This window comes from Prunus dulcis, chromosome 5 (genome assembly GCF_902201215.1).
Source record: "Prunus dulcis chromosome 5, ALMONDv2, whole genome shotgun sequence".
NCBI classification, from domain to species: domain Eukaryota; kingdom Viridiplantae; phylum Streptophyta; class Magnoliopsida; order Rosales; family Rosaceae; genus Prunus; species Prunus dulcis.
In genome coordinates, this window is record NC_047654.1 from 13,582,493 (window position 1) to 13,609,604 (window position 27,112).

The window sequence follows — 27,112 nt, forward strand, 5'->3', positions numbered from 1 at the left end:
GTTTCATTTCGAAGAGGAGAATGGCGATGTTGGCTGTGAATCGCTACAAGAAGAGAGAGACGACGACGTCGTTTCGCTAATAGACTTTGTAAACGACAGCAGTGTGAGTAAAACGACACTGTCTTCTTCAAGATAAAAAGAGCGCCAGCAACTCATACAAAAAGAAAAAAAAGAAAAAAAGAAAAAAGGGCGTCTGAATCTCTCACTCGTCTCTCCCATGGAGGAAAATACTTTCGAACCTGTAAAACCCTAATTTATTCTCTCAATTTTACTTCTGAATGTTTATTTATGCTTCTTACATTTTGTTTTATATATTTTTCAGGATCTTGTTCATGCCATTTTCAAGCTCGTCTGGTCCAGTAGAGCTCTCGGTTTGAATTCCGCGCCATTTTTGTTCATTTTGCTCCATTAATTTACAACCTCTTCTTCTTTCTCATATGTCTTGTCCGTTTCTATTTCGATTTCCAGAGCGTCAAATGATTGAAGGCACCGATGCTTTGGACTGCGAGGTACTTATTGTTCTTTCTCATTTTCACAAATTGATTGCTATTAAGCTTTATGGAACTGATTTAGGGCAAGGGAGAAAATCCTAATCTTCAGCTTTACTGATCAGCTAATTTTGGGCTGCTAATTGGGGCAGGTAGGAGCTGGAACATCTAAGAAAAATCGCCCCACATCAGGTTTCTCACATTATAGTTTTTACAATTTTGATGGGATTCTTTTTTATATGTAATGGAATTTTTTCTTATTCATGTTATTTTTGTTGTTGTTTCTCCGCTCCAAATTTGTTATGCAGCTAATGGGAATGCCGTAAAACTGAGTTGTGAACTTCTCCGTAACTTTGTCATAGGTTTTTACACAAACTTTTGGTTGCTTAATTGAGACTATGTGCTCATACTTTGTGTGTGTTTATTGTGACATTTTAAGAAAGCAATTTGTGTTGAGGCAGAGGCTGTGCAGCGCGCTGCTACAATTGCTGAAGCAGAGGGCGTGAGTAAGATTGAAGCAACTCACTTGGAGCGGGTTCTCCCACAATTGCTTTTGGATTTTTGAGGTATTGAAAAGGATCTTTTTCCTTTTTTCTTTCCGTTTTGCTGCTTTTATTTTGTTTTTCTAATGCTTACAATTTGAATCCTTGAGAATATGATTTCTTTGGAAAGTAATACACTTGCGATAAACTGGAGCCCTCATAGGCCTCTATATGTCCACGAGACACAAAAACAATGTTTGCTTTGCTTAAGAAAACCCTCACATCAGTTTTAATGTACTTGCCATTGAAACTGAAGCTTGATGTTTATTTTCTGTATCTGTGCTTCCATATAATTCACATGGTGAAACCAATAAATTTTTCTCTCTCTTTCTGTTGGTTGAAAACTAGAGATATAAACAGGGTAAGTGGACTTGATTACTGCCTACGCATAAGGTGAAATCTATACTTATATTCATAATTTCATACTGCTCAAAATGTTTTTTCTTTTGTCCATGAGACACAAAAACATGTCTTCTTTACTCGAGTGAACCCTCAGGTCAACTTTAATTTACTTGTTGAAATTGAAGTCTTGATGTTTGTTTTCAATTTTCTCTGCTACCACGTGATTCACATGGTGAATCTGAGAAAATTCTTCTTTGGTTTTCTTCTCGTTACGGGAAATATTTTGAATTATTAAACAGGATAGTGGACCTGATTACTGCTCTGTGCATTTAAGGTGTTGACATCACCAGTGATTTTCATAATGCTTTGATAAATTTTTCTTATGAAGGACAAATGAGATAAAGAGAAAAATATTTTCCAAAAGAATAGGTGAAAATGCATTAGGCATGAAAAGCACTTGCCGGAGAAGTTGATTTTTTTCTTCACAAAAGGCACTTTTATTGTCTTTAGGAATAGTAATGGAATGCACTTATGTGGAACCTTCCTTTCTGTGGGCTGCACTTGCATGGAAATTTCATTTTCTCAGTGGAAATTTCATTTTGTTTTGAAGCATGAATTCTTTCGAGGCATGTCTTTTGGTAATTTGACAGACTGTTTTGGTTCAGGTTTCAAAACTTGCCCGACTTGGAAGCATCTACAATAAGAATGTTTCTTAGGAACCACATCTTGTATGAGACTGTTGTTTCGCTAATACGGGCTCACTTTGCCATTTTTAAGCTAGAGTACTCCCTTCTGTTTCTGTTGAAAATCTTGAGAAATGGGAGTTGCAAGGTTTATGGCGTATACGAGCAGGCCATTTTGTTTTCTTTTCCTTTCTGTTATATATGAGTAAACCGAATTCGATATGTAGATATCCTAATGACTCACTCTTGATTGAATGTATACATTCTTCCTTATATATATCCACAGGCTATAATTACATAGATGATTATTGTAAGCCTTCCTTTAATTAGTATTAGGGTACATGATGAGATTGACTCTCATTCCACCCTTATTCCACTCACTCAATTAGCTCCACTAGGTGACCGGAAAGATGAGCTCTGTGAAAGATAAGTCAGGGATAAAACTTGAACCAAATTGTCTGAATACAAATCTATACAAATTTCTGTGCTGTATTTAACTGCTAATATCGTTTAAAGTGAAACACAATGGTTTCTTATTCATCATACTATCTCATTACATAACATACGATGCTATTTGATCATATAACATATGAAAAGAGGGAAACAGAGACAATCTATCTAGTAGGATTCCCATTGATTTCAAACACATGCTTGGGTGCTTAGTGCTTGATTTGAGACAACATACACCTAACGTCCTTGCTATTAGGCCTCTCCTTGGGGTTCTCCAGAGTGCAAAAGCAAGCAATCTTGAGAACCAAGAGCATTTGCTCCTCATATCCATTTCCCAACAATTTTGAGTCAATTGCCTGCTTAGGGTCGTCTGAAGTCATCACATTCTTCAGCCACTTAACCAAACTCATCTCATTAGTGTTCTGGAAAAACTCATCAGATGGAAGCCTTCCCATCACCAGAACCGCCAACAGCACTCCGAAACTGTATATATCGCACCTGTCTGTGAACTTGAGTGTTTGATGGTATTCTGGTGCAATGTAGCCAACAGTTCCCGCCACATTCGAAGTTGTGATATGCGTGTGGTATTCCGGCACTGCTTTTGCAAGCCCGAAATCTGCAATTCGAGCTTCCATATCATCATCAAGCAGGACATTTGCTGGCTTGAGATCTCTATGAATGATGTGAGGTTTGTGGTTCATGTGAAGGTATTCAAGCCCTGCAGCCACTCCCAGTGCAATCTTGTGCCTAGTAAGCCAATCCAACTCTCTCGTTCCCTCCGACACTTGATTCAACATGTCTTGCAAGCTTCCATTCTTCATGAACTCATAGATCAGGTAATGACAATCCGGTCGAGACACATGAGCCAACAGAGGAAGAAGATTTCGGTGCCTAATTTGACCCACAGTGTTGATTTCTGATCGGATTTGGCGCATTTTCTTGTTCATAAGCTTACTGTGTTCATCAGCAGTCAGCTCTTCAGCATCTTTAGGGGGTTGAATAATCTTCTTTATAGCAATCATTCTGCCATTGCTTCCTGGTAATTCAGCTTTATAAACCTCTCCACATCCACCTCTTCCTATAAGTTCCAGAGAAGCCAACCCATCTTCTTTGTCCAGGAAAGCCAAGTCCTCCTTCCTTTTAATCAGAGAACTGAAAATTGCTGGGCCTGAGTCTTTGCCTCCACCTCTTACCACAGCTAAGAGCAGCTTAAAAAGCAGAGAGAAGATGAACCCGGATATGCTCCCAGCCAGAGCTCCAGCGAAAAATCCGAGCAGCCACCCTCCTAGCTTCTTCTTCTTGTTCTTATGCTTCTTGTTCTTTGGTGCTGGAGATGGACCTGGAGCATTAGAAGCTCCGCTCCCAGAGGGTGCAAGAGCTGCACCTGAAGTATTGTTGTGGCTTTTTGTGCTCGAATTCTCAGCCAAGATGTAACGTTTTGGCACATCAGATGCTGAAATCTCGACCCTTTTCATTGTAGGCACTGAGCCTTCAAGGAGTTCATTTCCAGCAAAGTTGAAGAACCGAAGATTGCGAAAGGAACGAATGGAAGNCTGGGATTTTCCCAGAGAAGAAATTGTCAGCAATGGAAAGTTTTTCCAGGTTGGGAAAAAGCTTGAGGAAACTCAAGTTCCCGGAAAACTTGTTGGACGAGAGGTCGAGGATTCGAAGGCGAACGAGCTTGGACAACTGGGCTGGAACTTCCCCGGAGAACTGGTTGTTTCTGAGGTTGAGAATCTCAAGTTTCCGGCAGTCAACGATTTGAGACGGGATTTGGTCAACAAGACTGTTGTCTGCAAGAGCGATCTCTTTGAGCTCGGAGAGCCGCCCAATTGCCGGAGGCAGAAACCCGTGAAGCCGCTGGGATTGAAAGACCAGCCTGGTGATTTTGAGGACGTAAGTGTTGTTGTTTGAGAGCCTTCGCTCACAGAAAACGCCAGGGGTGTTGCATGGTGTTGTTTGAGGTTGACTTATTTGGAGGCCCAAGTTTTTTTGGATGATGGAGAGGGCTTGGAGATCTGAAGGGTCGAGATTGAGCCTTGCATGGATGAGGAGGAGGAGGGAAAGGAAGGTGAGGACGCAGAGGTGGGCTTTGCCTGAGAAGGCTTCCATTTTTTGGCCGGAAAAGCTGTTTTGAAGTTTGAACTAATGCTAGTTCATACTCGTGTTGGTTGGCTTGGTTGTTTGTTTTTTTGGTTCTTTATAGCCGGAGGCTGTGGAATTATGAATGGTATGTGGAGCCCATTCACAGTAAATCCAAGTCTCAAATCAGACAAACCTACTCAGTTTTGTAATATAATTAAATTAATCATCACATTTCTAACCCTATTTAAATTAAATTAAGCTAGTTTAATAATGTGTCTTTGAAAAAATAACATAAGAGTGTTCCTTCGGAGACATATAATAAAATTGAAACGATACAGAGAAAAAATAAAATAAGAGTAAAAGTGATAACCAACCTAAACTGAGTTACCATTAGTCTACTTTTTCTTGATCTCTTATTGTAAATTCCATCATTTACATGGTATCTTGTGTATGCATGATCTTTAGTAGTTGTTTGTAAAAATCTAAATCCCTAAGGTGTTTTTTCTTCCAGAATTAAAATATACTAACTATTAGTTCTTCTTTCGGTTACATGGAATGCCATAGTCAAAGAGAGGGGAGAATATGGCCTTGAAAGTAGGGTTAAGTGCTGACCACCCTGGAGTTAGTGGCCTCACAATACTAACTTCATAAATTGATTGAAGAGGTAATATGACTCAACTCATAAATTAGGACATTTAGGAGGGTTAACTAGTACTGTTTTGTTCGATACAAGCTATAAGGAGATGATGAATCGAATATAGAACTGCAAGTGTATGGATGAACACTTTTAGTCTTAGCCATCTAAATTCTATTTATCTTCCGTGTGAAGAAACGTTTAACTCATGATTAAAAAAATAAAAAAAAACAAAAAAAAAACACGATTCACAATTGTAATGGTCTTCGAGCCCCCATATACACGCTAACAGGTGAATGCCAAATGGATGCAATAGTCTGCACACTCAATTCTAATTCCTATTCCCCCTTTCATCGGGCTAAACTAATTAGCTTGACTTGGAAACTTCCCATAGTCTTTAGTCTTCGGGTCATCCCCTCTCAAATCACCATCGGTCAAGTCAACGGAAAAAGCAAGGCAAGTCTTTGGGAAATACTTGGCCGTTGGATCAAATATTTTAAATACATATTTGATATTGACCCGAAAAGGATTAAGATTAAAGATTCCCACCAGCTTCATTGGTGGGCCAGAAATTGCTCACAAAAGTCACCACTAGCCCAGTCGCCAAGCCTCTCCCATTATTTGTGTATTTGTCATCACTCCGTGTTGAATTCCAGGGAAAATGTTGCTTTGCTGTTTTTCATCCTTAATTGATATCTGCGGGTTCCAAGAAAATGAAGCACAAGAAGAAGTTATGGTTGTTTTTTGATTATGTCTATCGACGCAAATATGTTTCACCTACCAGTCTCTAGTGATAAGGTTTGGAAAAATAGTATTCTGAGTTCGTTTGGTAACAATTTCAATTTTAGTTTTTAGTTTTTATTTTTGAGTGTTACTAAACGAACCCTAAAATTAACTGAGTACATCATATGATCTAAGTACACCATAATATTTTAATTAAAATGAAAAATTAACTAAGTACAATCTATTTAACTACCAAAAATACCTCTACACCCTAATACACTCTATCACACAATACCCTAATGCCAATCCTAAGTAGTTAATTATGAGTACAACAAATGAAACAGACCTAGATCATAATAGGCCAAGAAATTGACAAATTCCTTATAATCTTTGGAAAAACCAAATCAGACACAAATCAAAATACACAGAGATAGCACAAGAAGCAACAAGAGACCGTTTACGTTTATACTCGAGATCCAAGAAAAGAATATGGGGTGAGCCCAAGACGAAGATCAAAGAGGCCAAGAAATCACACTTTCCTCTGCTTCTTTTTGGTTCTTCTGTGACTCCCCAAAAAAGACCAAGATTACTCCTGTAGTATCACTGGAATTCCCCCCTTTTTAAATATCAATAATTATATTGCTTGAATTCATTAGCAATCATAATCAGCCGATAAAGAGAAAAGTAGCCTTCCGGATTAATAGATCAGTGGATCTAGGGATAAAATGATCGAACCATTGAAGTCTACAACAATAAAGGGTATTGCAAAATAATGGGCTTGATTATCAGATTTTCTCTTTCTCTGTTCTAGTTTGTGACTCTTGCATACTTAGAATACTTCCAATCCAATCCCATTCTCCTCTCTCCTCCTTCTTTCTCTTTCTTTAATGTTTGATTATGGTCGAATATGGTGAGTATGGTGTACTTATTAAAATTATATTTGTTTTACAATTCAATATATCTTTTTTGATCATTTTATATTAGGGTAAATTAGTAATTCAATAAATAATTTGATAGTAGGTTGTACTTAGTTAATTTTAGGATTCATTTACCAGCACTCTCATTTTTTGTACTAGATTTCAGTTAATAGTTTTTGTTTTCATTTTTGTTACTCATTCCTCAGTGACGGACCTACAGAAGTGCAAGGAGGTGCACCTGCACCTCCCCTTTTGCCCCTCTGCGCTAGCACCCAAGGTTTTAAAGCGTTAAGTAAGGGTTCTAGAAATCACCTCCAGGAGCTAATCATTTGGCAAGTTACACATACTAGCATGGTTCAAGGCGATGCGAGGTGCATGATGTGTTGTAGAGGTGTCCCTAATGGAGGCTGGGGCATCTCTAATGGAGGCTGAGGAGATGGTTCACAAAGGAGGAAGATAAATCTATACCCTAATTTTCTTTTTCACAAATGACGTCGTCCTTTTAGTTTTGTTTAATGAAACGAACGTTTCATTGAAGTTTTTTAAAGTCAACCTCTACTGTTTTTGGTGAAATAAAACTCCTTTTTCTGCCCAAACTTTGACAAAATTAATAAATAAACAATAAATGAATAAAAACCTTACTTACAGCCCAACTAGTTAAAGTGAAACGTTGAATCTTGACCACTCTGTTGAAACCAAATCGTTATCACTACAGCATATATGTATGTATAATTCCACAAACCTCCCCTAGCTTGTTCTTATTTCTTTAGCAAGTTAGTCTAGATAAAAATTGTTTTAAGATTGATTATTTTGCTTCAATTACTTAATTATAGCTATTGTAATATATATATATATATATTATAATAATAATTATAATATATTCTTTAATTTTTTTTAATTCCGTCCTATCAAACTGTTATTGCCCCTTCCTTGAAAACTTCCTGGATCCGCCACTGTCCTTCCTCCAATCTCATCTTCCCTCTCACTTTCATTCTCCCTCATTTTTATTTTATACTCTAGCACAAAAATTAAAAACTAAAAACTAAAAACTAAAAATAAAATAATTATCAAACGGGCCTTATACACCGAAATCTCTCTTTTCTTTTAACTATTCTATCAATATCACCTTAAACTTTATAATGCATTGTTTGATTGGGCGGAATATTTTGTTGAATGCTATTGCAACTTATATTGGTGTCTCTTTCGTACAACTTCCCTTAGAACACGAACCCATGTCGTGTAAAGTCATAAAAAGAAAAGTAGACCAAAATGAATTAACAAGTGAACAAATACATAAAACCTTAACAACGTGCACCCTGCACTCTCCTAATCAATAATCAAAATCTAATCAGACTCTAAGTTATAGAAGCTGAAGGAGTTACATCTTGAATTGCAGTTGCAACAATATGCTGCTGGTTATCAGTGTTATTACTAGACTCTGAAGTAGAAGCTACTATTCAAATTCAGAGGACCAAACCAACATAATTATTTATAACAGATCTTAGATTTCCATATGGTTTTTTCTAGGGGTGGCCCTCAGGGTGTGCAAGTGGTGCCGCCGCACAGGGCCCCGATTTTTTTAATGTGTATAATATATGTATAACAAATGTTATATATATACCGAGTGAGCAAATTGTTGACACAAAGATATTTCTAGTTGTGTTGGTTTGTAGGGGCTCAACTTCTATTTAGGGCGCGACTTCAAAGCTCACTTGTGTAGATCATAGTTTTAGTTCTTTTTTGGTCCTTTTTTTGTAACAACAATTAATAATCATAATAATAAAAAAGGCAAACACGTTATTTTCTGTAAGTAATAATCATCTCTCTTTGGCTCTCTTTTTTAATCTTTTGATAATTTTTTTTTTCAATTTCAAGGATTTCAACACAAAAAATGGGCAAAAAAAAAAATCATAAATGTCACTCAAAAGCAAATAGTCATATTTAAATCTAAATTCAAATCAAGTATATATCTAAATTTCAATTTATATATACTAAATGACTTACTTCATTATCATGTTGATTGGTTATATAATGAAAGATGATTTAATTTGTAATTTGTTTGCAAATTGATGATGATTTTTACTTTAAGAAAATCTTGAGGCAATCTTGAGGATTTTTGCACAGGGCACCCGAGCTCGATTCCCGTGAAAGACAGTCTTGTGCAACCCAATATAATACTCTCCCATTTCCCTCCCTATCGAATGACAAAAATAAAATAAAAAGGATCAAATTGCAAAAAAGTAGTATAAAAATTATAGTTGAAAATTTATTACGTACATGACTAGTAAAATTTCTTTAAAGAACAGAGTCATATGCAAATGCGACCTAGCTAGCAGCAAAACCACCATAATGACAATAAGGATCAAATTAAAATTTTGGTTTTTTTTTGTTTTTTTTTTTGTTTTGGAACTGATTGTTTTCGTGGAAAGATCCAAACTGCTATGCTATCTATCAATCACATAATGTTGCAACCACTATTTAAAGGCTTGTCCGATGTGAACACCAACATTCTATATCCCAACGACTTTCACAACCACATACTGAAATAATAAGTACCCGATCACAAGGAATTAGTTAGTAATTATGAAGGCGCAAAGGTCATGCTCCCTATTCTTTAGTTAAAATTTAGTTAAAAACACACAAAAGTTATTTTAGGAACTCTATAAAATTTGAACCCCAGTCATTCTCCCTAAGTTAGAAAGTCATAAATACTATAGTTATTTTTTAATTCAATATGATTGGTTATCATCTCTATAAAAAAAAAATAGTTTGTATTAATTAAAAGTTTAAACTATGCATAAAATGAAACAACATTAAATTATAAGGAGCCAATAGGAGTCCTTTCTCTCACCTCAGATTTAGGAGTTCCTAGAGGTCTTTTTATTTTAGGAAGTGAATAAGGAGCATGATTGGAGTTGTATTTTTCCAATTTCTCCGTAAAATTTGTCTAATGAGGTGGTTTAGGGACCCCATTGTGGATGCTTTAAGAGCATCCACAATGATGCTCTCTATTTCTTAGCTAAAATTTAACTAAAAATATAAGAAAGCTATTTTAGGAGATCTCTAAAAAATTTCAACTCCAACCGTACTCCATAATTTGGAGAGTCATAAATGCTATAACTCTTTTTTGATTGGTCCATCTTTATTAAAAAATAAAATAAAAACTAGCTAGCATGAAATAAAGGTTTGAAATACTCATTAAATAAAACAGCATTAAATTATAAAGAGTCACTAGAAGTCATTTCTCTCTCATCAGATTTAGGAGCTCCTAGAGGACTCCTTATTTTAGGAGGTGGATAGGAAGCGTGGTTGGAGTTGCATTTTTACTATTCCTCCCTAAAATTTGTCTAAGGAGGTGGTTTAGGGAGCCCATTGTGGATGCTCTAAGTGCGAGTAATTATAGTGTACATAGTATGGGAGTATGTCACATGGTATAACTCATTTGTTACAATATATAAATGGATATTTATTGATATTATATCATAAAAGTGGGAAATATTAACTATATTGCCCGTCCATATTATAACACGTGGACGCAGTAAAGCATACGTACATGTGGGTTTTTGGCAAGTCATTAGACACAAACAAGTTTAAACACTTAAATCAATCTATGTTCCTATGTGTAGACATTGCTTGTCACGTGCTTACGTGCTTACGTCCCCACCATTGACTTGATGCTAGCTCTTCAATTACTCATGTAGATTTTTTTTTCTTCAAGTGCCTATAGAGATAAGATGTCACATCCGGGAATTGGCTTCGTCGTAGCACGATATTGTCCGCTTTGGGCACACCTCTTTGCCCTCATGGTTTTGTTTCTGGGAACTCACGAGCAACTTCCTAGTGGGTCACCCATCCTGTAATTGCTCTAGCCCCAACTTGCTTAACTTCGGAGTTCCCGTGACTCTGAAGCCAGTGAGCTCCCAAAATGTCTAGTGCTAGATGGAGGCGGGCATGTACATATAAGGCACATCACCCCCTCTCAGTTGGTCGATGTTGAATGTTACATACGAAATCCATGTATAGGGCTCACCTCGATTAAAAATGTGGTTCGTAAAGTGGTACACGATTGTTTTTATATATGCTTCAATTTTGCAAAAATAATGCATCCAATTGACTCGACCAAAAAAATTGCATCCAATTAATGATGTTCCTGGAATATTGATACAAAATAAATTAGGTGTTAAAAAATATTTAATATATGAATATGATCTATGATAACAAAGACTCATGGTCAGAATCATGGTGATTATTCAAAAGGTGTAACATCCCTGACCCAATTTAATCAATTTAATCCAATTTAATTCTTTTATGAAATTTTAATTTTGTCCCTTGGGAGTAGGGGTACTTAGGTCACTTTAAGAAAAATAAAACATTTATTGTATGGCATTACGTAATGGTCTAAGTTTGTGTTAGCTTATGTAATGCCCTGGTTTAAGGTTTGCACAAAGCCTTCAAAATCTCAAGACCGGCCCTGATTTTTTCACAATGCATACGCATGTCAATCGTTACAGCAGCGGTATATGACCAACTTCTCCAGCGGTCACGTTGTTTGCAGATCAATCTGTCACAAGAAGGACTAATTTAGTGCAGTGATGTGGGGTGCAGATCCCATATGGTTTTTTCAAGTCAAAACAGAAGATGATAAACCCCATATCATGTTGAACAAAATATATTTCAATCGTGACAGCAGCTGAAGATGATGAACTTCTCCATTTCACGGCCACACTCCGAGCACTCCACTCTGTCTGGAATGTCTGGACCGAACCCTGGAATGGTCAAACGGATGCAGTGCTGCGGTTTGTGGCGCCCTATCTGTTCAGCTTTGAGTGTAGGCACGAAGCCTGATTTAGCAGCTTCATTTTTCCAGGCTTCAAAGTCATCCAAGGTGCGGAGAGTCAGCTGTCCATTGGCTCTGGCCGTCTCATTTGAGCCTCTCCACACCATAACCCATCCTTGGACACTTCCATCATAGCTCAGCAAAGTCATGATCTCCTTCAGTATCTCATCATTCTCTACAGTCTTGTGGTGTTTAGCCTTGGAGCACAGCATGCTATCCATTCGGGACCAAAAGAACCAATTGGATGTGTAATCAGGCCAGAACCGGCTCAGGTTCTCTGTTTCAATGACTTTGTTCACATTCCTGATCTGCTCCCTGGTTGCTGTACTTCTTCCTACATAAAGCAGTTCCAAGGACATACCAGCAAGTCTTGCAACAGATTTTGCTCTCTCCGTGAATTTCCGAATCCATTCCAAATCATCACCTCCATACAAGCATATATATTTCCCTTTCTCTATCTGATAAAGCAAAAAAGTTCCGACATTATCTTTAGTTCTTCATGAATTTTGACTTAATAAATGGATAGATACATATGAATGTAGGAAAATGTTATCTAACTTGAGTGCTATCGATTGAATGTAATGTATGGTTCAGATTCACAGTCTGTCAACATATTTTCCGAAGTTTCTAGCACTTACCCAGTCCAGTATGGTTGGATCAATGCCATCGGCAACGAGCTGGAGTCTCCAGCTCTCTGTATTCAACAGTACCTGCTCTTTCTTATCAGTGGAAGGGAAAGCCTGATTGCCCCATACCCACAACATGTGGATGGCATTCGGGGAGGACACCCTTCCTTGTGGATCCAAGGACACTATAATCATCTTCTTGTCGAAATGCCAATCGTTTCTGATGAACTGGATCACCGGTGGCTCAATTATTAGAGGGTCGTGCATCGCGTACCACGGCATCTTTGACTTTAGGTCCTCAAATCTAAACCGTTTTGCTTCATCCCAAGTGGTTGCGTCCACAACGGGAAGCCAAACAATCTCATACTTGACTTCTGCCCTGTTCTGCCGTTCTTTGTAGATGTGATCAAGAATCACAATCTCTTCATTGCTCAGACTAAGATCGGATATCAAGAGTAACACTTGCCTCCCTCTTAGCTCTTCAAGATAGAACTTTTGGTGCTAATCGAAATGATGATATGTAATGAATCAGTTTTTAGGTTCATTATTTTAACAAAAAGGAATATGACGAAGTCAGGGAAATGCAGAGAAGAAGGTATGAATTATACCCTTGACTTGCTTGTACCAATTTCGAGTGGTTGTGTATCAGCCTTCCGGGAAATCAGTGCCCTTAAATACTTGACATTGTCCAGGTCCTGGTCCTGGTGGGGGACTGGGAAAAGGCATTTCAGATTCTTATAATATTCCTCATGTCGCTTCTCTTCTGCATCCCATGGTGAATTTCGTTCAGCATTTTATCAAATGTAAGGTGTACTTTGAAAGGAAAAGTCAAGAGAAGAACTTGTTTTTGATGATCTTAATTGAAAAATTGTAATCAGCAAATGGTACATTCACGCATCATGCAGGTGTGTAGTTCTAAAGTTGAAAATCCAAGGGCTCACCGACACATGGATGACATTTATCAAGCAAATCAGCCAAGTCTGTGAGTTCCCATGGGATGTCGTCTTTATTTTCATAAGCGTGGCTTGGTAGTTCCCCTGGCTCCATGGTTGATGCGATGTACCTAAAATGAGCAGGACAGAGGTGCTGTTAGTTTAGGTAGATTTTGAAATGATGAATTGGATGCATGCATCATGGTTTCCAAATTCGAAAAGGGTAGCAGCTGCTTTCTTACTCATCTCTGCTGCGTTGAGTGAGGACGGAGATATGAAAGGCACAAGCCAGTGTGCCTCGAAGGACAAGATACACAGCGAAAGGAATGATTTCTGACAGAAGGGTGTGTCTCCTGAAATGCAGTTGGACTGGATCATCTCAACGTACTCGACGAAGCACTTGGTAACTTTGATGATGGACTCAATAATTTTGTCAATGGCCTTAAGTTGAGATTTCACTGATAGTTGCTTCAGGATGGCCGCATACTTGACTGATGGGTTCTTAATGCGAAGCTGAGCCATAAGCCGGAATTCTCCATTATACACAGCAAAAGCAGCTAGAGTTAGCACCACTTTTGTTTCCCATCTATAGCACTTAAGGGTCCTGAGTAACTCCATCATACTCGCATCCAAATCACCGCCACCTGAGCATTGGCAACTTAGCTGCCAGAACATGGACACACTGTGCTTACTGATTTGTAGATTAATCGCATAAATGATTTACTTAATAGAACGAAGAACACACAATGTTAGATTGACCATATATAGAAGATAATAATGAGGAAGAGATGAAAATGCAGCTTCATTTGGAAATCGAAGAATTGAACATAGAAATCTGGCTAACAGTGATCACAAAGGCATTAACCCAAAACGACAGTAATAGAATACATGTATATATATATTTTATATAATTACAATTGAGATGGAATTCATTAACCTCGGAATATATCTTTTGTATGGGATAACACAACCCTTGGAGCAAGTCATCTAAAGTGGTCAAGTCCTGCGCTGTATCTGCATATGTTCCAGTATCACCCTGCACCAGAAGTAAAGCAACTTTGTGACCAAAATAAAACTATAGTACTATAATGATTGATTATAATGCAATTCTGTATTTTGTATATGGAACTAGGCTTGATTAAGTATTTAATTAGCACAGCTAAAGCAAATGAGATCAGTAGAGAATAAATTAATACAATTAGAAGGCCATCAGTGTCCTGATGAGTAAGAGTTTGATAAAATATTTCATCAATGAGTTGAAGAATTGGTTTGACATCGACAATGCAGGATTTGGAGGGATTGTGAATGGCCCGAATTCGCTCCACCCACTGCCTTAAGTCGGTCATAATTTTTGAACTTCCAAATGCCTAGGAGGAGCTAGGGTGGGAAACTAACTTGGTTTAGTTTTTGAGTGGTTTCCATAGTAAGCCTTATATATAATTAATGACATGGAGATGAATTTAAAGCCCTGTGAACAAATATACCTTGCTTGCTAGCAACAAGTTCTCAAATTAAAGTTAAAAAGTCTAGTTATATATGCTCTTTGTAATCATTTGTCAATTATTCCATCTGCTTACTTTCTTACTGGTGTGAATCATATGATCAATATTTTAAATTCCTTCATAAGTAAACTGTAAGCCTCAAGTCCCAAACCCTTATATAAATCCTCTACTTATGTTTTCGTTCTTATATCTTTGTGATTGTGTAAAAAGAATTTCGGTTTGAGTTTGATTAGGCATTTTGGATTTAAAGTAGTATTTATCAATATTCTAAGGGACATTCTCCAATAAGTATTTAAGTTAAGGATATTGGTTACATACTACTAATTCCGGCCCTTGGATTACATCTAAGATAATACTAACACATTAATGAATGCAATCCAACGGCCAAGATTAGAAGAATGTAACCAACCCTTAACTTAAAATACTTATTGGAGAGTCTCCCATATTCTAATGCATACAATATATGTTTATATTGTTATTAATTATGAGGAAACTCTCTACTTTTAGAAATTCAGAGGATCAAATTTATTGTTATTTTACCAAAACATAATCCAGACATCTAGAAGTAAATGCTTTTAACCACTTGAGCTACAAAACTTCTTTGAGAGTGCTAGAATCTTAAATATAGTACTCTTGTATATGGAAGATTAAATTATAGCCAATTGAGTGATAATAAGATAACATATGTATATTTTATTTAGGCCATACGATATTATACTTTAATATAATCTAAACTACAACGGAGGGGGATTCGAACACAGGTGCAGAGGGGTGAGCACATCCACTTTAGCAAACTTGGTTAAACTCATATGTATGCAAGAACATATTTGTTCATGAAGTTCTCAGAAATCAAAACTGTTTGTTAATTTTTGATGACTCAGTAAATTAATTTTTTCTTTAATTATTGTAATACTATTCAAATGCAAGAATTAAAATTATATATATTAAACGATAATTATACGTACAAACCTCAGATTAAGTAGACCCCACCAAAAGCAATACAAAAACTTCTCTGGAAAATCTGTTGACTGTAACACGCCAGACTGAATGGCATCTTTAAATATACCAAAATCGAAAAAAGTTGCATGTGATGGCTTTATAGGGCATAAATCATTTAAAACTCTGATATTTGTCGGAGAAGGGTCATCACAGCTAAAAGTTTTAGGCTCACATCCTTTTTCACCTCGGCATGCATATTGCCAACAAACTGTCTCTCGTTGAATAGCGAAAAAATACCAAAGGGCTCCGAATACCTATCAAGACCAAAAAAGTTAGTCAATGAATATTGGAGCTCAGAGAAAACTACATTTGAAAGATATTTAAACTAAAAATTTAACTTCATTTTATTTCAAGTTTTTGAGCATTTAAAATTAATTCAGATAACATTGAAACTTACATGACTGGCAAGGATGTACAAGAAGAAATTGAAAAAACTTTTGATCCATGTGCCCGACTTTTTAGGAGTCTTCCTACGTGCATGACACAATCGATAGATAGGAAGAACTCGTGGCACATATTGCAACACAAGAAGAAAATTTAGAAACTTCATTGTTTTCAATGATCTTGAGCCCCTCATTTTTGAAAAGATGGAAACTACTACCTGGAAATAAATAATGGGGACCATTAAGGCAATTGTTAAATCTAATTATTGTATGACAAATGTTTGATTAATGAGTACGAGAGTTAAAACCTAAAATCTAAGCTCATACGGCTCTAAAGTAATCAACCATGACAAACAGAGAAATTGGGAAATAAATCTACCTCACATATAAAACTTAATCTTACCTGTGGGACGGGTAGAACAGCTAAAATGTCAGGTAGGATGTAAGATTGCAAAATCCTCTTAGCTTTTGCCAGAACATTCGTACTCATGGATGTACTTCTTTTAAAAGGAACTGCCTCATCTGCTTTTGTTGTCCTAGCTTTAGGTCTAGCTAAAATTCGATGCATCAAGTCGGCAATGTAGAAGAGATCTGTTAACAATCGTAAAGCAAAGGATATTGCCTTCAACCTTTTGTCCAATTTGAGGCACTTCCTATCCTCCTTAACGATAGGGATGTAAAAGAACAAAGGATCCAGTAAGACAGCCAACACACATGATATTACAAATATGGTGCTCCACCATTCTTGAAGGAATGACTTTGGTTGATCAGGAGTTTTATCAGTATTGGTACTACTATGTTCATCTTCGATGGCAGATTTCGAAAACGGAACCAGTGCGTTTCTCCAATGCTGGATAATTCTTCTTTGGATCGAATGTTGTTCACCACTGAAAACAGACAAAGCAAATAATTTATTGCTCCCACTAGGTAGAAGAAACATGAAAAAATTGTCATTGAGGCTTTTCTCTTATGTAACTATATGTCACTCAATGAGAGAGAGATACATAAATGTCATGGAATCGTCCATAAAATTTTTTCTCCTGAAAAAAAGAGTTGCACTAGGACCGCTCCTATTCAAGAGTTTCATTTGTTAGTAGGCAATTCAGGAATCTTTTTAATTTTTTAATTTTTTTATGAATTCTTTCTTACAAAACAAAAAAAGGGATATGGCATAGCGCAATGTATATTGTGAACGTTGTGGATAAAATCCTAACTAACCTGGCAGTGGCAGGTTTGTCTTCCACATTTAAACGTGTTTTCTTTTTTCCCATTAGCCATGACTTAACCACTCAAGCTTGTTTATGATGCACCTAAGGAGCTTTTTAAAATCCCACTGAATCCTCCCTGCAAAAATGGACAACTGAAAGTTAGAGTATTTATTATACATTGGACCAACCTGGCTGCTTTCATCTAAGCACTCTTAGCTAGTAGCCATCATGAGGAAATCTTTATACTGAGATTTGGCTCTGTTTTCCTAAACATAAACTTCCATTTTCTTTAATGAGCCGTTAACATCTAAGCAAATCAAAACACAGAACTAGTGAGTGTTATACTTAAATTAAAATAAAAACTTGCAAGATGTATGAACGAAGATATGGCCAATATAAAAAGTCAAGCTTGCACAACGGTAAGTAGAGCATACTGCGTAAGCACGATGATGAATTTCTCTATAGGAATTCTTTTGAATTTGGACTGAGGATAGTGTAGCTTTTCTTATAGGCATCTAAGCCTTACATATAATAATTGATGAAGATGGTATCAAATTTAAAGCCATGTGAACAAGTACATACCTTGCTTGCTTGCAAGAAGTTCTCTAGTTAAAGTTAAAGCCAGAGCCAGGGATGCATTTTGTAATGATTAGTTTCTTTTTTAAACTAGGGCATATATCCCTCGTCATGTCATTTTGACAGCTGCTTACTTTTTAACCGGTGCGAAACACATGCATGATCAATTTTTTAACTTCCGTTCATGATCAAGAAAGAAATTATGACGCAACTAGGCCATGCATAAAATCCTTGCGTAAGCAATGCTTGCTTCGGCTACACATGTGTGATGTGTGAAATAGGATCCTCTACTATATGTAGCCAATTAGGAAGGCTATCACGTTGACTGCATGTAATGTTTTTGTCTTCATTGCAGTCATTGTAATTATAAAGCTTAATATGGAAGATCAGATTGACTTGTACTTGGCAAGCAAAGAAAAGATATAGAAACAGAGGAACCGAGAGATGAAGAAGAAGACTCTTTATTTCATTGCTTTTCTGATCAGAATGAATTGCACATTTTTATATGTAAGAGAAAGCTCATCTTTCTGACAGAATTGGGAAAACTGACATGGACCGAGTTTTCAATGGCAAGGCTGCAGGCTTCTCCGCTCTCTTGCGGCGCCGAAATGCTCTTTGTGGGTTTATAACTGCCAATTCTTTCAACTGCAGCATCTGAGAGTTAGTCAAATTGTTGAGATCGATTCCCTTGGTAAATTGCCACCAGAAATATCTAAGGAGCACATGATTCTTTAAGTCCTCGGCCGTGAGAGCAAATGCTTCAACCCTTGTAATGGACCTAACATTTTTATCCGAGATGGGTAACTCAGTGGAGGGGGGAAATTTTGATGCCCAACTTATCAGTTCTTCTCCATAGAAATCACCTTGCTTAATATGCTTAGGTGTACTTGTGGGATCCTTTTTTACTCCGTTACTAGTTGTGTAGCTGCGAACAGTCCCTTGCGTGACCAAGAGTATCATATCAAGGGCCTCGCCCTCTCGAATAATAAAACTATCCTTAGCATAGATCACTGGCTTAAAATGCTCACAGATTCCTTTCAACTCTTCCAATCCTTCGATGTCTTTAAGCTTCGGAACCTATATATGTAACGAGTTATTCCTCCTTACAAGTCATAGTATACACCAGAAACGATTGCTCATCAAACCATAAAGTATATAGAAAGAAAAGAGAAATCACAGGGGCGTACATATGTAACTTACTTTCCTTAGCGTAGCCAAGCAGAGACAGCGCTTGACATAGCTTAAATAGTCCGGGGGAAGAACAAAGAGGATCTCCACATGAACATTTTTGTTTTCTTCAAGTGTTCGATGTACATTTTCCATGATCCGTGTCTTCATCGTGTTAGGGAGGCGATTTTTCGACAACCACAACTCAACCTCAAGACCTTTCATTTTCATGTTCCGTCTTTGCTTTTCTGATGTTGTGGTTGAAAACTGCATGTATGTCTGCTCCACACACAAGTTAGTAGGAGACAAATACAAATAAAAATAGAAAAAAAAAAGTTTTAACTAGGGGCTTAAGCTTAAAAATAGAAACAAATTTATATATATTCAGAACGTACCAACCTGTATATTTCCAATGAGATATAAAAATAGTAGGAGACCAATTATAGAAATGAAAACTGCAAATAGGTTTTCCCATGCGTAAGTGCTAGTCTGCAGGTTTTGACCAAAAGAACTGCAGTAATGAAATGATGAAACTTTTTAGAATAAGTAGCAACGATATTTTACTTTAATCTAATTTAATTTACGAGATTATATCAAACGATATTCATACATACGAACCTCAGATGTCGTAGACCCCACCAAAAGCAATTCAAAAACCTGTCTGGAAAATTTGTCGACTGTATCACGCTGTACTGAAGGGCATCAACAAATATACCGAAATTGAAAAGAGTTGCATTTGGTGGATTTATAGGGCATAATTCATTTAAAACTGTGACATTTCTGACTGAAGTGTCGTCACAACGAAAAGTATTAGGTTCACATCCATTTTCACTTCGACATGCATATTGCCAGCAAGCTATCTCTCGTTGAATTGCAAAAATATACCAAAGGGCTCCTATTACCTGTAATAGCAAACAAGTTAGTCTATGAAATTTCGAGTTCAGAGAAAAGTATGTTTGAGCCATATTTAAACTAAGAATGTAACTCCATTTTATTTTATTATTATTATTTTCAAGTGCCAAACTGTGCGTATAATTTTTATTTTTATTTTTGGGGAAGCAGATTCGAAGGCCTACACATATCATTGTGCGCATATTTAAAGTTAACTAAGATAGTATTGAAACTTACATGACTTGCAAGGATGTACAAGAAGAAATTTAAAAAACTTTTGACCCATATGCCTGCCTTCTTATGAGTCTTCTCACGTTCATGACACAAAAGGTAGATGGGAAGAACTCGTGGGACATATTGCAACAAAACAAGAGAATTTAGAAACTTCATTGTTTTCAATGATTTCGAGCCCCTCATTTTCGAAAGGAAAATGGAAAGTGCTACCTGGACAAAAATAACAAAGATTCTTAAGCCAAATTTTAAATCTACTAAAATCTAAGCTCGGACAACCTAAAGTAATCAACCATGACAAATGGAGAAATTGGGAAATCAATCTACTTCATAGAACTTTTAAACTTACCTGTGGGACGGGCAGAACAGCTAAAATATCAAGTAGAATGTAAAATTGCAAAGTCCTCGGTGAATTCACGGAGTTACTTGCTTTCAAAGGAACTGCCTCCTTTGCTTTAGGTCTAGTTAAAATTCGATACACCACATCGGCCATATAGAAGAGATCTGCTAATAATCGTAGACCAAAAGATATTGCCTTCAACCTTTTGTCGTATTTGAGGCACTTCCTATCCTCGTTAATGATGGGAATGTATAACAACAAAGGATCCAGTGAGACAGCCAACACACATGATACTAAAAAGACGGTGTTCCATTCTGGAAAGAACCTATTTGGTTGAGCATGATTTTGTTCATGTCCAACAATATTGTTCCTTAGTTTGGTTTTATCCGATTTTTTCTTCCAATGCTGGACAACTCCCATTGAGATTGAACGTTGTACACTGAAAAAGACAAAGCAAATAACAAATTGCGGCCATTAGATAGAAACAAAGAAACATGAGAAGATAGCCGTTCAGGCTTCTTCTCTCTTATATAACTATGTCACGCGATAAGAGAGAAAGACACAATGTTATAGGATCGCCTTATGTGATGGTTTAAAGCTTTAACTTAAGTTAAATAAACTAACCTGGCAGTGGCAGGTTTCTCTTCCGAGTTCTCCATATCTAAATGTATTTCGCCCTTCCGATTAGCCATGACTTAACCACTCAAGCTTGCTTTTTTCTGAATGTTGATCACCCCCCTGCAAAAATGGACAACGGGAAAGTTAAACCAATTATCAATTTGTACTAGAAAATGTGATGAGAGAGAGAGAGAGAGAGAGAGAGAGAGAGAGAGAGAGAGAGAGAGTTGAAAAACCTTGAAGCTTTGCACTCAGTTTAGGAAGCTTTCCAGTAGGTAGAGCAGAGAGCAGGGGGAGGCATTACAATTTATATAATGACATGTTTGACCTGAACAGGCTGAACTAAGGCAATATTGACAATGGGTCTTCTCCTCATCGCAGAGTCTTTTTTTAATAATAAAAAAAAAAAACAAATATTATTTTCCAACTAAGCAACTCGTGTTCCCATTTAACCAAAAAGAAACCGAAGACCTCGGAAATGATGAGTCTGGACTGGAAACATTAATAAACATTATGTCATTATTCATGCCTAAACATGCAATTGAAAATTGCATGTGAAGTCAATCAAACTGCTAGACTTTGATCTAAGCATTATGGCATCATGAACAAATCTTTATAGCGAGATTTCTCTCTGCTGTCCTAAACATTAACTTAATGACCCCTTAACATAAATAAATCAAAACACAAAACGCGTGACTGTTTTTTTGTAATTTTTTTTTTACTAGAAATAAAGTAAGTTACAAGATGTATGAACGAAGATCGGGTCAACTGTATATAAAAGTCAAAGCTTGCAGAACTGAAGGTAAAGTCAACTGTGTAATGTAAGCACGATGACGTGGTATGACGACTGTTGGTGCGAATTTCAATCTAGGAACAAAGGTTCATTGCATCTGTGAGAGGGAAGTCTCTCTCCTTGTGTAAGCATTCAAACTACCACCTTTTTATTTCTATAATTGGTCCCCTATTAATTTTATATGGAATATTTAGTTATATATCTATTCTTAGCACTAGTGATATAGATAAATCTTACACCATTTAATTTTTAAAAACAAACCCAAAAAATGACAGCTGGCCCTATTGAAATTAATTTTGATTATTAAATTACTTTGATATCCTATTGAATGTTTGAGTTTTTTTTATGAGGTTTTGGGATTATGCTTGTTTTAAGAAATCGATGTCAGTTTTGTAATTTATAGGAAATTTGAAGCCTCTTTGTTATGTCGTAAATGAGTTTTGGGTGCATTCCTAAAATACATTTCATGTGAGGGTTTTTTATAATTTGGGTCCTTATATTTGGTATAATAATGAATGTGCACGTGTTTTGAATAAAAGAAAATGTATATGTATGTATGTGCGCACGTGTGCCTGTTTGACAAATGAAGAAACTGGGAAATCAATCTACTTGATAAAACTGTTAATAATCTTGCCTGTGGGACGGGTAGAACAGCTAAAATGTCAAGTAGGATGTAAGATTGCAAAATCCTCTTAGCTATTGCCAAAACATGCATACTCATGGATTTACTTCCTTTCAAGGGAATTGCTTCCTCCGCTTTTGTTGCCCTAGCTTTAGGTCTAGTAATTAAAATTCGATACATCACGTTGCCAATGTTGAAGAGATCTGTTAACGATCGTAAAGCAAAGGATATTGCCTTCAAACTTTTGTCCAATTTGAGGCACTTCCTATCCTCCTTAACGATAGGGATGTAAAAGAACAAAGGATCCAGTAAGACAGCCAACACACATGATACAAATATGGTGTTCCATCATTCTTGAAGGAATGGCTTCGGTTGATCAGGAGTTTTTTCATGTACACTTTTTCTTGCTGTATCAGTATTGGTACTACTATGTCCTTCATCTTCGGTGTCAGATTTCGAAAACGGAAGTGCTTTTTTCCAATGCTGGAGAATTCTTTGGATTGAATGTTGTTCAACACTGAAAAAGACAAAGCAAATAACGAATTGCGCCCATTAGGGACAAGAAACACGAAAACATTGCCATTGAGGCCTCTCTCATGTAACTATGTCATGTGATGAGAGAGATAAATGTCACGGAATCGTCCCATGAAAGTTGTTCTCGTGAAGAAAAGAGTTGCACTAGGCAAATCAGGTACACAATGTACATTTGTGAACGTTATGGATAAAATCCTGGAATATGTTTGTGATTGTTTAAAGTTAACCTGGCAGTGGCAGCTTTCTCTTCCAAGTTCTCCATAGCTAAACTTAGTTCACCTTTCCCATTCGCCATACCTTAACCACTCAAGCTTGTTTATGATGCAACTAAGGAGCTTCTCAAAATCCCACGAAGTTCTGAATGTTGAACCCTCCCTGCAAAAATGGACAACTGAAAGTTATAATATTTATATTGGAACCTGGCAGTTTTCATTTAAGCACTCTTTTCTTTTTTTCTTTTTCTTTTTTTGGTTTTTTTTTGTTTTGGTTTTTTGGTTTTTTTGGAGAACCTTTCCTATTAAGAGGACCGATAACATACTAAACTTACACACACTACACGGATACTAAGACTCGAACCCAGAATCTTGCCTGAGGGAGTAAATACTCCAAACCACTACACTAATGGGTCCTTTGCCATTTAAGCACTCTTATTACAATGGAAAGTAGAGCCTACTACGTAAGTACGATGATGAATTTCCTTATAGGAACAAAGGTGCATTGCACCCGTGACACGGGAATATCTCTCCCGTCCCATGTGAAACACATGATCAACTGTTTAAATTCCCCCTCATAACACTATAAGAAAAAGGGTCAGTAGTGACCAAATGAATTATGGTCACAAATACTTTCATTGATTATAATGCTTTATGGTCACTAAAATTATTGAAGCCCATTTTAATATTTTCAATGACCAATTCTAAAAAAGGGTCAGTAATAGCATCAACCACAAAAATCGAGCCGTCCCTGAACACTGCCAAACAAAAACCACACAAATTTCAATCAGACAAAAAATTTTCAGAAGAAAGTTGATACCTTTAGGCCTGAGGAACATCCCAGCCCAAATGCGATCTTTCGAGGGTGACGACCCAAGTGAATGAAAGGAAAACTCCGTCACATGCTCAGTCTCCATGATCGTAGGGGGCCATACTTCTTCGAGAGAGCACGAAGGGAGGGTGCGGGAAGCGCGCCTAGCTGGTGAAGGTTTCCAATAATAGGTAGCTTTGGTGAGGAAGGTGGTAGTTTGAGTGATTTCCCACTTGATATAGCAAGTGAAAGCAAAATGTACATAGAAAGGAAGAGAATGGGAAGCAGGAAAAGGCTGCTCTGTATGTTGCCATGTGTTGATTTAAAAGTGATAATAGAAGAGCAAGTGCTCTACTTTTTGGCTTTGGGTAATCTACCGTTTTGCCGTGAATTATACCATAATTGTTAATTTATTCTTATACTTTTTCCCCCGTAAATTAAGGACTTGTACGATATGAAATAAGTTGTAAATTTTTTTTCTTCTTTAAAATAACGAATTTGTCATTAATATTGACATAAATTTGGATGGACAATGTGCAAGTCACGTGATAAAAATTTAAATGGACATCCAAAATGTTGACACCAAGTCTCAAATCGGCTGTTTAAAAAAAAGAGTCTATGATCATCTCTCTTTTTCAACAAAAAAAATTGAGTCTATGGGTAAATTGACAATTATGATATATAGTTCATGGAACAAAACGGTAGATTACCCTTTGCCTTTTGGTTTTGATTACCCACTTGAAATCTGCGTCCTTGTTTAATCTTATAAAGAAATAATTTGTACTCGTAAAGATATTTAAACTAAAAATGTAACTCCGTTTTAACACCAAAAATGTCAAACTGCACATATCATTTTTTCTAATTTGTGAATTCGAACATGGTACCTCTTTTTGAGATTGTAGAAGAGAAATATAAGTGAACTAATAGCTAAATGGTTTGCACAATCATTGAGTATAGTTAAAATTAACTAAAGAGAAGACTGAAACTTACATGACTAGCAAGAATGTACAAGAAGAGATTGAAGAAACTTTTAACCCATATGGTTGTCTTTTTAGGAGCCTTCTTATGTTCATAACACAATCGGTAGATGAGAAGAGCTCGTGGCACATATTGCAACACAAGAAGAAAATTTAGAAACTTCATTGTTTTCAATGATCTTGAGCCCCTCATTTTTGAGAAGATAGAAAGTACAACATGGAAATAAATAATGGGGACCATTAAGGCAATTGTTAAATCTAATTATTGTATGACAAATGTTTGATTAATGAGTATGAGAGTTTTTTTTATTTTTTATTTTTTATTTTTTTTATTTTTTATCAAATAGAAACTTCATTAAATAAACTTCAACGTTACAATCAAAGACATTTAAAATACCAATCCCAAGAAGGCAACAAACAAACTTGCTAAAAGCAAAACTGACGCGGACAAAAGCAGTACTAAAACTAATAGCCCACATCACCACAATTAGCCATAAACCCAAACAAAGCCCAGAAACCCAACATAACCAAAACCCTAAATCAACCCATGAGTCTAAACAAACCCTACCACCACCACCTGAAGAAGCGCCGCGCCCACACCCACCACAGCATCCGTAACAGATCTGGGGAAAATATGATTTCCAGCGATCTACCTGCGCATAAGAGCAAACAAATAAACGAAAACAATAACTTTGCCAAAGAACAATTGGGTGATTTGCAACAACTTCCGTCAAAGACGATGTAAAATCAAATTTAAAGAAAATGAGCGGTGTTAGGGAGCGGATTTTGAGAGTAGGATTTGATTGAGAACATAGACTAAAAGGAATGATGGGGAACTTCAATCTAACCATGGCTTAGAAGAAACCACCACAAGAGGTTTTTTATTCAAACCGCCCCAGTGGACTTATTCACTAACCTAAAATGAAAAGACAAGAAGAGAAGAGGGGGAGGAGGGCAGTGACGCTTCGCATATAAAACTTAATCTTACCTGTGGGACGGGTAGAACAGCTGAAATGTCAAGATTGCAAAATCCTCTTAGCTTTTGCTAGAACATTCATACTCATGGATTTACTTCTTTTCAAAGGAACTGCCTCCTCTGCTTTTGTTGCCCTAGCTTTAGGTCTAGCTAAAATTCGATGCATCAGGTCGGCAATGTAGAAGAGATCTGTTAACGATCGTAAAGCAAAAGGATATTGCCTTCAACCTTTTGTCCAATTTGAGGCACTTCCTATCCTCCTCAACGATAGGGATGTAAAAGAACAAAGGATCCAGTAAGACAGCCAACACACATGATACTACAAATATGGTGTTCCACCATTCTTGAAGGAATGACTTTGGTTGATCAGGATATTCGATGACAGATTTCAAAAACGGAACTAGTGCTTTTCTCCAATGCTGGATAGGACTTTGTTGGATCGAATGTTGTTCACCACTGAAAAAAGACAAAGCAAATAATGTATTGCTCCCACTAGGTAGAAGAAACATGAAAAAATCGTCATTGAGGCTTCTCTCTTATGTAACTATATGTCACTCAATGAGAGAGATAAATACATAAATGCCATGGAATCGTCCCATAAAAGTTTTTCTCGTGAAGAAAAGAGTTGCGCTAGGACCACCAGTATTCAAGAGTTTCATGTGTTGTTAGTAGGCAATTCAGGAAGGTTTTTAATTTTTTATGAATTCTTTCTTACAAAACAAAAGAAGGGATATGGTATAGCGCAATGTACATTGTGAACGTTATGGATAAAATCCTAACCTGGCAGTGGCAGGTTTCTCTTCCACAACTAAACGTGTTTCTTCTTTCCTATTAGCCATGACTTAATCACTCAAGCCTTGTTTATGATGCACCTAAGAAGCTTTTTAAAATCCTTGTGTAAGCAATGCTTGCTTCGGCTACACATGTGTGATGTGTGAAATAGGATCCTCTACTATATGTAGCCAATTAGGAAGGCTATCACGTTGACTGCATGTAATGTTTTTGTCTTCATT

At 36.7% G+C, this 27,112-nt stretch overlaps 3 protein-coding genes and 2 pseudogenes across 4 annotated transcripts; 1 reads left to right on the forward strand and 4 right to left on the reverse strand.

Moving 5' to 3' along the window:
* Positions 1 to 162: 162 nt before the first annotated feature.
* LOC117628125 (protein MHF2 homolog) lies at positions 163 to 2,355 on the forward strand. Of its 2 annotated transcripts, XM_034360497.1 has the most exons (7): positions 163 to 241; positions 323 to 371; positions 469 to 509; positions 641 to 680; positions 797 to 850; positions 950 to 1,054; positions 2,038 to 2,355. In XM_034360497.1, exons 1-6 carry the CDS (start codon positions 218 to 220, stop codon positions 1,051 to 1,053), a joined length of 312 nt encoding a protein of 103 aa, XP_034216388.1. In that variant the 5' UTR covers positions 163 to 217; the 3' UTR covers position 1,054; positions 2,038 to 2,355. The 2 variants fall into 2 exon arrangements, with proteins under 2 accessions (XP_034216388.1, XP_034216390.1); XM_034360499.1 differs by lacking the exon at positions 797 to 850.
* A 121-nt stretch (positions 2,356 to 2,476) lies between these two features.
* Positions 2,477 to 4,677, reverse strand: LOC117628778 (leucine-rich repeat receptor-like serine/threonine/tyrosine-protein kinase SOBIR1). The gene is given in 2 exon segments (XM_034361302.1): positions 2,477 to 4,058; positions 4,060 to 4,677. Coding segments are annotated over 2 exon segments (1,902 nt in total). The 5' UTR covers positions 4,618 to 4,677; the 3' UTR covers positions 2,477 to 2,714.
* A 6,861-nt stretch (positions 4,678 to 11,538) lies between these two features.
* LOC117629075 lies at positions 11,539 to 14,605 on the reverse strand (annotated as a pseudogene).
* Positions 14,606 to 15,705: 1,100 nt separating this feature from the next.
* LOC117629076 (cyclic nucleotide-gated ion channel 1-like) lies at positions 15,706 to 17,414 on the reverse strand. The gene is made up of 4 exons (XM_034361594.1): positions 17,362 to 17,414; positions 16,547 to 17,030; positions 16,158 to 16,361; positions 15,706 to 16,014 (listed from the first exon to the last, which is right to left on the reverse strand). Exons 1-4 carry the CDS (start codon positions 17,412 to 17,414, stop codon positions 15,706 to 15,708), a joined length of 1,050 nt encoding a protein of 349 aa, XP_034217485.1.
* A 1,032-nt stretch (positions 17,415 to 18,446) lies between these two features.
* Positions 18,447 to 26,938, reverse strand: LOC117629078 (annotated as a pseudogene).
* Between the last annotated feature and the right edge of the window lie 174 nt (positions 26,939 to 27,112).

What these genes read in the sequence shown, in the direction of transcription:
- LOC117629076 (XM_034361594.1), bottom strand. Translation starts at nt 17,414, where the DNA reads ATGGGAAAAAAGAAAACACGTTTAAATGTGGAAGACAAACCTGCCACT. An exon ending in GACAAACCTGCCACTGCCAG is followed by an intron (nt 17,031 to 17,361) that starts GTTAGTTAGGAT and finishes GTCTGTTTTCAG; the next exon opens with TGGTGAACAACATTCGATCC. An exon ending in TGTACATCCTTGCCAGTCAT is followed by an intron (nt 16,015 to 16,157) that starts GTAAGTTTCAAT and finishes TGGTCTTGATAG; the next exon opens with GTATTCGGAGCCCTTTGGTA.
- LOC117628125 (XM_034360497.1), top strand. Translation starts at nt 218, where the DNA reads ATGGAGGAAAATACTTTCGAACCT. An exon ending in AGGAAAATACTTTCGAACCT is followed by an intron (nt 242 to 322) that starts GTAAAACCCTAA and finishes TATATTTTTCAG; the next exon opens with GATCTTGTTCATGCCATTTT. An exon ending in TCTCCGTAACTTTGTCATAG is followed by an intron (nt 851 to 949) that starts GTTTTTACACAA and finishes GTGTTGAGGCAG; the next exon opens with AGGCTGTGCAGCGCGCTGCT.